This window comes from Rhodamnia argentea, chromosome 8 (genome assembly GCF_020921035.1).
Source record: "Rhodamnia argentea isolate NSW1041297 chromosome 8, ASM2092103v1, whole genome shotgun sequence".
NCBI classification, from domain to species: Eukaryota; Viridiplantae; Streptophyta; class Magnoliopsida; order Myrtales; family Myrtaceae; genus Rhodamnia; species Rhodamnia argentea.
The window spans coordinates 7617798-7629283 of record NC_063157.1 but is presented as its reverse complement, the minus strand read 5'-3'; the positions used below and the strand labels follow the sequence as shown (position 1 = coordinate 7629283).

Below are 11486 nucleotides of genomic sequence, written 5' to 3'. Positions count from 1 at the left end.
TAAATGCAAAAATTTGACCAAACAAAAGTAAATGCAAATTATATAAACTAAAATGCGATCTATATAAGAAGAACATGTTTCCGAATCTTTTATATGGCGGCTGCCTGTTGCATGGAAAATTACCGTGAAGCCATGAAACGAGAAAGTTGATTCATATGATCGTAACATGATGCGTCACACAAAGTACTTCAGATTTATTCACGAAAGACTTACAATCTCATGTTGCAAAGAGAACAGAATTTTAAATCCTTCCGACATGGATAAAGGAAATTACATCCCCAAACTAAAAAAGAAATGATCAGCACAGCATGTCGTGAAGCCATTTCCACATATCAAATGTCAAAGCGAAAGAATTACCGATCTCCTAGCTTCCAAGTCCAGTCGAAGCGACCTCAATTCTTCCGTTTTCCTTCTTTTGCACGTTGAAGTCCATGCACTTAACATGAAGTTTTCATTCCTGCTTGCTTAAATTCAACTGCAAAATGGATGGGCATGGAGCTAGACCTCTCAGAAAACGTTCTTTTGAAGGTCATCCATTTCAGGGTCTACGAGTTTGGCTTCCTTTTCTGCATCGGCTGCCCCAAACAGAGGAGCATCAAGCTCAGGAGGTTCCTGTATAGTTCACACATTGTCATCCCATTGCATGAGATCGAGCAAATTAGGAATTAAACATTGCTTTCTGATCTCAATGTTTTTTTTCAATGACCTAGATATAGATAATGTCGCATTACCATGCACCGAACTAAGGCCCAGTTGATGCCGCGGAAGAATGGGTGACGTTTGATTTCCTCCGATCCTTCGTGCGAGCCCAATCTGTTCTTGGGATCCCTGTGCAGCAATCGATACATCAATTGCTTCCCATGGAGACTTACCTGCAGACGGACATAGTTCCCTTTAGTATCTTATGATCCTCCAGAGTTGCTAAAGTTCATAAGAAACCTCTTACCTTCTATGCAGCAAGTTTCGAGGAAACCGACTTAAACATATCTTGCTGCCATAATCATGCAACCAACTAAAACTGCTAGGTACAGAATGTGCAGTAATATCTCCCACTAATCGGCCAAATGTGTCGCTACTTACTGGGGAAACTTCCCCGAACCTCAGTTCAAGGGAAGGAACCAATGATGAATCCGAAATGAGACGCTGAGGCCACTATTAAATGTCTGTTTCTAAAACAGGCATATTGATCTGTGCGCTAGAACATGAAGATCTCCTAGATCAAATCAGTTGGGGGTTGTAGAAAAAACTTCTGACCGAGCATGAACTTCTGTTCGACCAATTCCATGGTTCAAGCATATGAGGTTCTAGGAATGATTGTAGGCAGAAATCTAACCGGTTTACTTCCTCGAAATTTGATATCCTTGTGAAGGATATTGGCAAATGTCTTCTGTCTTGTCTTTCCCCTGAATGGTGTGTATCCGTACAGCATCTCGTATAGCAGAATACCTATAAGATATGGAGACAACAGGATTTTCTAAGGCAAATTGAAGAAACATAAGTAAGCTGAAAATGTGTGACAACAGTAGTGCCTCGTGAATGACAAACTATATCCCTGTGAAAAGCATCATTACACGACAAAGCACCCAAATCTACCACAGAACTACAAATACTAATGATAAGAGGGAATTCTCCTTCCCCATGAAATTTTTTGTTGGGCTGCAGATGTCAAGGTATCTTTTCAATATAATTATCTGGTCCAAAATGACTTCAAAGAAAGCAATATCAGCATAATGCATTGAGTTTATCCATATTTGAGAGCTCAAAGTGAGATCCAGAATTAATGCCTATCAAAAGGCGAGTATTTCTGACTGATGCTTTTGCTCCTTTGGTGTTGGTGGATCAATTTATTTGGTAAAAGGGTTCCACGTTTCTATAGAATCGGGCTGCTCTTTAAGTCAATGACCTCTTGAGGGAAAACCTCTTTTTCGTTACCACCAGAGAGGACACATGTGACGAAGTAGTTTTTCTTTCTTTTTGCGCTTGTCAAATTCCTAATGCATTGGCTACATCTTTGTCTATGAAGTTGACTGAAAGAAATTGTAGTTCTTTTGACATTCACGCAAAAGCAAGCCTGGTCTTACCAAGAACTGGAAAAAACCTTTTCTAGAATACCGTGTTCCCCTTCATTAGAAGATACGAGAAGAACTTACCAAGCGCCCACCAATCAACTGCACTTGTATGGCCAGCCCCTGTGATGATCTCCTGCAACATGACGGGAAGCTAGAATAGCAACACAACAGTAAACTGGTGCACTCCATCTGGTGTCTTTGGACTTTAGATAGTGGCAAGAAAAGAAGAAACTAACCGGAGCTATGTATTCCTCTGTGCCGACAAAAGAATTCGATGCCCGCATGGGTTCAGCCATAAAGATCGGCATCTCTGGGCCTTTATTCTTCTTCTTTTTCTTCTTCTTTTCATCAGTACTAGGAATCAAAAGCTTCAAATAGAAGAATCAATGAATAAAATATCTATACACAATATTGCATAGTTTTGATTCTACTATTAATCATAGAAACAATTGCTCATACAGAAGATGATTAGGTAGTTGAATTACCTGTGGTTTGCAAGATGTCAAGCATGACAAGTCGAAGTCTGTCAAAGAAACATGCCCATTGTTCTGAAGCAAAACATTTTCTGGTTTTAGATCTCTGTAGATAATCCCTGTAAATTGACAAAGGTGTCAATAAATGGGAAGACTCCAGGCAGCATGTCTAATTTGCTATCCATTCTCTTGTTAGCCCACATATAATCCTCAAGAACACAAAACTGTTTCAATTTTCATCATCAACCGCATTGAAATTTGCCATCAAGAATGTGTATCTGGCAGATAATGAATTCTCGGTTGATGTAAAGTGATGGACTTTTACCTTGGCAATGAAGATACTCCAACGCCACAACTACCTCTGCAGCATAGAATCTGCAATGATCAACTATATGCAATGAGTTCAAAGGAATAGAACACGACAGGGCGGGGTACCAGTCATGTTGTCAAGTTGGCTCGACATTTTGGCCTGCAACTTCCAGAGGTGGAGTTAGAATTGCAGAGTAATATCGGCTTTACTCTATGTTTTGAATTTTTAAAGACATCATAAAGGTCTCTTGCAAAAATTTGCAAGATAAGGCTGTGTGCATTAGACCCAAAGTGGTCGTGACCTTTCCCCGGACTCTGCACATTGCAGGAGCTTCATGCACCTGGCCTCCCTTTTTGCGTCTGGATAGTACATTCTAATAAAATAAGTTTGTGGAATTAAACGTATGAATGCGCATAATTTGTATTGTGTCTTTCAGCATAGGAAGTCCTCATATGTTGCAGCTTAAATGACACACTTTTCAACTTCAGACGAGGGGAACTTTGTTTGTAGCATGAGCCTCAGAAATCAGGTTGTAGCCTCTTTGAATAAATTCTAGAACCTAAGCAAAAAGAAAAGCTTTGACATAAGCATTTGAGGCATCTACATTAAGATTGTTTCAGTAACTTTTACCTCGCTGCATCTTCCTTGAGGACCTTCAGGGGTTGTCTGTCCAAGAGCATGAAGAGCTCACCACCGGGGTAATAATCTGTTATCACGCAAATGTGGGTTTTGGTCTGCAGAAAACTTAATATTAGTACTCATGTTGGATGGATACCACCAGCATTAGAATCCTAACCGATTTGGATTAGATCCATGAGGAGGTAAATAATTGACTCACAAATGGAAGACGATCGAACATAACTTGAATAATATAACAAGCAATCACTGAAAGGGCATGCGAGAGCACGACTTGGGATCATTGGAGGCAAAGTGAAAAGTGCCTAACAATATGTTATGGGTCGCCCATATCCAGTAATTGACATAACTTTCTTGTTTTCCTTTTTGCCATAACAAGCACCACGCCCACAGTTCAATTTGCATCATCTTCATGTTCTACAATTACCAGTATAGATAAATGCCATTTACCCGAAAAGAAGCATGTAGAGCTGGAAGACAAGGATGGTAACAATCTATTATAAATGATTTACCTGGAAAGATGCATATAGAGCTGGAAGGAAAGGATGATCCAACATGTCGAGGATTTCTCTTTCAGCACAAGCTCTGTGGACCTTCGGAATATGAAAAAAACAATTCATCTTAAGGAATATGAGATGCATGCGATCCATTACAGACTCGTGAAACAGATCAATAGGAATTCAGTTGAAGGAAAGCACATTATCAGCCAATTGCTGGACAGAATCCAACCATCATAGATAATCCTCCCCTAACGTAAACACCGAACAAGGAATGACCCCCATTTTAAACGTAGAAGTAGTGAGATTTTGGCATTACCAAAGGTGACTTCTCTATGACCCCCATTTTAAATGTAGAAGAAGTGAGATTATGGCATTACCAAAGGTAACTTCTCTATCCTACGAAAAATACAACTCGTTAGTGCTATGTCCATATCAGTAATGTCCTCGGGTTTTTTAATGATCAGTCTTATTGTAAGGATTGTGAGAATGTCACACATATAAATTCAAGAGGAACTTGGATCTTGATTGACGTTGACCAATTGCAGTACCTTGTTGCGGTTAAGCATAACACCCTTATCCATGGCCTTCATTGCAAAGAATTGGCTGGTTCCACACAGCTCAACTAGATGCACACTGCCATCATGGTCAAGCATTCATCAAATTCTCACGCACAGAAAATGCCCCTTTCAGATACAGAAAGAAATAACTAAGAAAAAAATTAACATCTTCTGAAATGCCAGCAAGACTCAAAACCCTCAACTGCACCTTTGCCCTACATTGCAGCAACCTATACAAGATTTCTCATTTCAAGCTAAAATTTCCAAAACAACTGAAACATAATTAAATTTGGCTAAATTAATGTACTTAAAGACCTCTAGTATTGGCACATGAGCTTTTCCAGCAATAAAGAGAGCAAAGCGTGCAATCAGTAAGTCTGAGCATCACGCATAACAGTACCAACTGCATATTGCAAGTGGTTTCTTATCCCACACTAGCTAGTAACTCCAAGGAAGTTATCATCAGTTTATTTAGCATGACTGGGTTTCTGCAGTTTATATGCTTAAAATATATGCAGTAAAATTTGTGACCAAGATTAAGAGGAATAGGATTGGTCAAGGAAGTTCAATAAAACTGCATGTACGAGCCTGACAAAGTTTCTCATTTCCTTGCTAAACCTCTGACCTTTGGGAAGGACTGTCAAGGGTCAAAGTTGCAAAAACTTTTGGGTTTGCTTGAACCAGATGGGATTTAGCTCCAGTTGAGACAATATGACATGCAGCGGATGTACCTGCCGGTGTCCCCAGAGCCAAGGGGTTTAATTGGCCTAAAATGTTTTAGTCCTATCTGCTCTCCGCTATCCAGTATCTGCATGTCAGGAGCACCATTCACCAAATAAAAGACTCAAGCACAGATAACGGCAAGAAAATCATAAAGTAAAGCTTATAAAAGACCAAAGTAGTAAACTGATGTGGTGCCAATGTCACCGAGATATCTACTTTAACAAGTACAGAACGTGAATTATATACTCAGAGCAAGTAGAAACATGTAGGAACCGTATATGGTGAAGGGCACTAGATATTTAAAAGCATTCATTACATCCATTCCTCCCAATATTTACAGGTCATGCACCATGCTTATCATAAGAATGACATTGCATTTGCTAGAGTTTTACTTATTAACTAATATTAGTACGGAACAAGGATAAGATATAAAGTACCTGTTGAATGGCTCTCCAAGAGGGGCTGTCCTTCCTATGTGGCTTTGGGTAAACCATTTTAGAGTGATTAGCCCATAAATCCTCTGGTGTCTGCTCACAGAAAAGTCCTTAATCTCAATTATAACCTTAAGAGACTTATGATGCTTCAATCAAAGGAAGGATGCTACCTTGTTGGCATCTGGAAGTTCCCTCACTGCTTCATCGACATTTTCAGCAGTGCTTTTCACCTATAATTCATCAACAAGAAAAATGACAGAAAATATTGGAGCTTATCAAGATTCTTTACCCTACTACAAAATCTTGCAGTGCTAGTAGCAACTAATATATGGAAAGTCTGGCATTTTGTGGGGCAAAACTGAAAGAACTAAACAAAAAAAAAAATCATCTTTCAGAAATGTGACTCAATTAAAAGTGATCTGGAACAACTGGGTTAAGTTTGAAAAGTATGACATTCCCTAACTCGAAGAGATAACAAAGTATGACGATAACTGAATGATAAGTGAAGCAGGCAAAGAGAGCCCAGACCAGTTGTGCACTTTCTTTAGCAGTATCCTCAGGAATAGAGTTGCGCAGCGGGTCAACATGCGCGCTACCATCCAGCTGTACTCCAATGAAATACTGGACTTCTCCCTGTTTTCTCACATAAACAGTTTTTTAGCACTTTGAACAGTACTATGGCATTATGTTCTTCTATCTAAACTTTAACTGTGGAGTGCACCTTCTGATCACGCATTGGTTGAAGATGAAACAAATTCCAGAACTTTTTGCCTGAAATTCAGGAGAAAACATTACAATACTTACAGGAGTATGCAAAGTAGATCAGCGTTATGCACAAGCAACATGCACACTTATCTAAGAGGAACTTTCATTAGTTGTTCCCTGAAACTATCATTTATGTCATTCTACACGAAGCTCATAATTTTGAAGCCATGCTGAAATAGGAATTCCGCTTCACAGTATTTCTATTCAAGTCATTATAAATGAAATATAGAGATACGTACTGCTTTTTGTGTAGTTTATCAACTGCACAGTGACTTCTCTTTGGTTGTCGATGGCGTCCCGGATCTTCCTCACAGTTGCTGGATCTGTTTCGGGTCCTTGGAGGAACCTATACCAATTCAAGCAAGGTATGTCAGGACTAGTTCATTTGCATCTCAACAATAGTTCAGTTTCTTTATTACTTTTTTTAGACTTTTCAGACGATGTTGCAATAAGATTACTGAATTAGTTAGAAAGACCTGCAATTCCTCCCGAGGATCTCTTCCCGGCTGTATTCCGTCAGCTCCAAGAAGCTATCAGAAGCAAATATCTGAAATATTCAGACCAGATGAAGTTTTAAATTGCATATATCCACTTTCAAGTTCAACGAATGAACAAGCTCCTCATTAGTTTGTCGAACAGTCTTACAATGGGATTGTCCGGTAGCCTGGGATCAGTGATGACGAAGTTCTTCTCGATACGTTCGAGCGTTGTAGCAAGGTCGATACCCTTCCTCATTTCCTTCTGTCTTACAACATCATCCACACTGTCTGGCCTCTCGTCAGTTTCACTCAAGTCGCCGTCGTCTTCATCGTCATCTGCAGCTCCTCTAAAATCGAAGCTTTCGGAACTGGACTGACTCTTCCTTACCATTCTGCCACAAGGATGGGGAGACAAATTAGTGAGACAAAAGCATCTTAGCTAGATACAAGTTGCTGAAATTATCACTAATTCCACTACATTCTTAACAGCGAGAGACAAAAGGCAAATACCGCATGAACGAGCGGCGAGCGGATTTCCTATGCTTCTTCTCCGGCACCTCACTGATCCGCTGCATCGAACTCCTCATGCCTCCCAGATTCTCAGAGTTTCGTCTTCCTATAGCATCCGATCTCTCTTTCTCCCCATTGCCTTCCGACCTCCGCATTAGAGGGCGATTGATCGACTCGCTGACCGCCCTCGGCCTCTTCACCGCGTGCACAAGTTCCGAGACAGAATTCGCTGCCATTTCCTTCTGACGGGCTGCGAGAAAACAACACATCAGGATCGTCATTCGCATCCAGTCTAAATTCTTTCCACGAGGAAGTAATCCGTTAACTGAGCTTTGAATCCGCTAACACCTGCATCATGCACTTCACATTATTGCAAACGATCACATTAACGAAGTAGGTCTAAGATCAAAAGACCTCCAAATCGGAACGGGTAACCTCGCACGGCCATGAGTCCCTTTCTCGTGAACCTCTATGAAGGTCCGCCATTTTTACTGCTCTAGAATGGAATCCTAAGCGTAACAAGAATAGGAACTTGAATTTTCTTACTACAAAACCTCGGAACGTCATGTTCATTTAGTCACGCGGGTGGCAAGTAATTTAATTCATCCCATCGCTACCTGCGAAGTCAGATGTTTCCGACACAAGGGTCGTACCAACAAATGTCTTTTGCATCGAAAAGAATTCCATTTTTCAAAATACCGACGTTCCTTATACTTTCATATGGTCGGTCCACCGATAATTCAAATCCTTTACTCTTACATGTTCGGGAAACATGCATTGAATTTTCATCATGCATGTGTTGGCAAAATATTGCTTCTATTATGCAGAAACAAACCTCGTCGATGGCGACATGATTTGGATTCAAGCTTTAGAAGTAGCACGTGACGGGATACGTAATGTCTCCTACTGGTCACATGCTTCTTCGTCGGGGATGGGGAAAACGACACGAACGAAAAATGGATGGATAGATAGATGGAAAAAGAGAGAGAATCATTGGGAAAAAGAAGAGACAAACCATCGTAGCGAATGAGGGACTCGGGCAATCCATTGGGACGCATCATCTTATCCTTGGTCCCCTCCGTGTGTTTGCTCACCTCCACTTGCATTCTGTCCCCATCATCACCCCGACACCCCCAGGAAAAAAAAAAATTAATATCCATAATTCAGATATTATTTTTTAAAAAAATATTTTCTTTTTACGTAAAAGGTAGCAGACCCACCCGATGAATTTGAGGACGTTGCCGGTGTCGTCCTTGATTGGGGAGATGGTGAGCAGGTTCCAGAACGGCGTGCCGTCTTTCTTGTAGTTCAGCAACCTCCCGCAGTAGCTCCTCCCCGCCTGCAACGCCTCCCGGATCTTCGCCACGTCCTCCGGGTCCGTCTCCGCCCCCTGCATGAACCGACTGGATCCCGACCCAAATACCCGAAACCATCAAAACCCCTCTTCCTCATCGAGAGAGAGAGAGAGAGAGAGAGAAAGTGTTACCACTTACCAGTTCCGGCCTATGACCTCCTTGGAAGTGTACCCGGTCATCTTGAAGAACCCCGCGCTCGCGTACATGATCGGGTAATCGGGCTTCGTCGCGTCCGACACCACGAACGTCTGCTGGAACGTCGACAGCGCGTCCTTCAGGTCCTCCGACACCCTCGGGAGACCTCTCTCCTTCCCTCCCTCCCCGCCCTCCGACAACTCCCCCGAGCTCCGCACCGAGTTGTTCGAGTTCCTCCTCGATGTCCCGGCCTTCACATTCGGGTCCTCCCCGCCCGAGGTCCGCACCGTCACCCCCTGCGGCTTCCCGGTCTCGGTGTCCGTCCTCAGCACCAGCCCCCACTCCGCCGCCCTCTGCGCGGCTGCTCCCGCTTCGGCGGGCGGTTGGGCCGACGCGGCGGACTTTGATCGTCCGCCGTCGTCATGCTGATGGACTGTTGACACGGGCTTCAGCGCCAAGGGCGGTGATGGGTTGGGCGGAGGGGCGTCGTCCTTTAGGGCCATCCATGAGGTGGTGACCTTGATCTCGTCGCCCCTGCTGGTGGGCCTGGAGGGGGGGAGTTTGGGCGGGTCGTGTTCCGGGCTTTCTCGCCGGCCAACCCAGGTTTGCCAGTGGGGCTGCTGCGGGCGAAAGGCCGGGTTGGTCGGTCGGGCCGAAAAGGTTGACGGGTTGAAAACTTCCAGTGACCCGCGCGGGTCCCTGGGCAGAGGAGGCATTAGGGACGGCGATTTAGTGGATTTGTGGTCCGCCGCTTCCATTTCTCTGGATGAAACACAAATTGCCAAACAAGAACATAACTTTGAGATGATCCCACACGCATTGAACGATTCTGAATCTACTGCAGTAACTTAATCAATTCCATCACGTTGAAAAGAAATAACTTGCTACCAAATCTAACGCTACATGTCAAAAAGTATGTCTCCCACGTCACTAACCTCGGCATCGCCACTTCGGTCGAAAACCCAAGTGCGAATTTCGTCGAAAACTAACCAAACAAGGTTGTGTGGTCGAAAATAGAGCCCCACAGTAAGACAATTGCGACGATCTGCACATTCCGGGGTTTAAAAAGAAGAAAAGGCGACATGCGAGGCTACGTGAACCGGAGATATACACGAGGACGTGTACATGTATGAATACGTACGCGGGCAACTGGCGGATTCCGCAATGCAATGGTCGTTTTCAGATGGTGAAAGGAGCTTTGAATGCGAGTTCGTGGACCACTGATCATGAACTGGGACTTTTTGCGGGGTTGGCTTGAAAAGGATGCTTCTTTTTCGGGGATTGGGATCGGATGGAATCAGACCGAGCTTAAGCATCGGCATTGGACTGAACGAGCGAATCCAAAGAGCGACGGGGGACTTCGGGGGGGTCATTTCGACTGGATCGGCCAATGTGTGCCGTTTGCTAGCTTAAGCTCCATCTCCATCAACGTCCCATCCCTCTCTCTCTCTCTCTCTTCAAAAGCATGGGATAAAACCTTACCTAACCCTCCGAAACTTACCGTGGCGGGCTAACGCCCGACTTAGTTTCTTCGTTTTCTTTTTTCACTGACACGGATGATGCACCTGAGACAGTATGACGACTGCTTACTCGTTCAAATTCTTCCTGCCCGAGACGTGCGATCAAACGCGAGCGTCCGTGCTCCCAGAATCGGAACAGCGATCTGAACTGCTAAGAAGGGTCGGACGTGTACCGCGAGAATGGCGTGAAGAATTTACCTCGACCGGTCGGAGCAGAACTTCCGGTGCACTTTCGTGGGACCTGGGAGGCTCTGGCTTGGAAGTTGAACAGAGCTCGCCGGTGGTGATGATGCTGACGAGCCGGGCCCTTCTACTTCGTCCTCGGTTAAAGAAAGTTGCAGCACCAAACTCTGAGACAGAGGAGCAGGAAGAAGAAGCAGATTATGTCAATCAACGAGTGGAAAAGGTCGGACCAGAAACGACTTTTTAAGGTTGCGGGGAGAGAGAGTGGTTGGCCTCCCATGCCTGTACAACTGCGAACTCACATGGCGCTTCACGTACTGCAGTGCGCCTGCCACCAATCATGAACCCCGAAAGCAATACTTTCCTCGATCAGAAGTAGAAAGGAAAAAAGAAAACATAAAAGAATTCGAAAACTTTCTGATTAGGGGAGAGCCTCTTTCTTCATCAACCCTTCTCTCTCACCTTCCACTTGAGGCAAAGGTTGAAAACTCCCAGAACGGCGGTGCGTTTCGGTGCCTGCCGAAGCACTGTGCTGAAGTGTCGTCGTGTTTCCCGCTGGTCGCTAACGCTGATGTCCGAATAAAAATGAAGTTTTTAAGATGGAGGATAAAATTGATAGAATCGGACAACCAAACAGAGAGAGAGAAGGGGGGGGGGAGGAGGGGGGGCCGTTTTTATAATTTTATTTGGGGGTTTGGGGCAAAAATGGGAAAGAGTGAGTTTGTGGGGGTCAGAAATGCAAATGGAGAGGATTTATGGGCATGTTGCATTTTTACATCTGCTGCTGGCCACGGAAATGCATGGGCCGCGACTCTTTGAAAGCGAACATGACGAGAG

General features: G+C 43.8%; 1 protein-coding gene across 5 annotated transcripts; it reads right to left on the bottom strand.

Moving 5' to 3' along the window:
• Positions 1–413: 413 nt before the first annotated feature.
• LOC115736736 (phototropin-1) lies at positions 414–11050 on the bottom strand. 5 transcript variants are annotated; one of them, XM_048284722.1, is made up of 24 exons: positions 10932–11041; positions 10665–10816; positions 8950–9708; positions 8677–8859; positions 8472–8563; positions 7457–7706; positions 7113–7338; positions 6944–7014; positions 6707–6813; positions 6424–6473; positions 6231–6335; positions 5873–5932; positions 5706–5795; positions 5277–5353; positions 4537–4621; positions 4001–4081; positions 3483–3586; positions 2868–2917; positions 2555–2661; positions 2306–2437; positions 2151–2202; positions 1334–1446; positions 732–872; positions 414–612 (listed from the first exon to the last, which is right to left on the bottom strand). In XM_048284722.1, the coding sequence occupies exons 1-24, from the start codon at positions 10989–10991 to the stop codon at positions 508–510; spliced, it is 3252 nt and encodes a 1083-aa protein (XP_048140679.1). In that variant the 5' UTR covers positions 10992–11041; the 3' UTR covers positions 414–507. The 5 variants fall into 5 exon arrangements, with proteins under 5 accessions (XP_048140679.1, XP_048140681.1, XP_048140680.1 ...); XM_048284724.1 differs by lacking the exon at positions 10932–11041 and adding an exon at positions 10448–10511 and having other exon boundaries at positions 10665–10789; XM_048284723.1 differs by lacking the exons at positions 10665–10816; positions 10932–11041 and adding exons at positions 9882–9991; positions 10088–10399.
• Between the last annotated feature and the right edge of the window lie 436 nt (positions 11051–11486).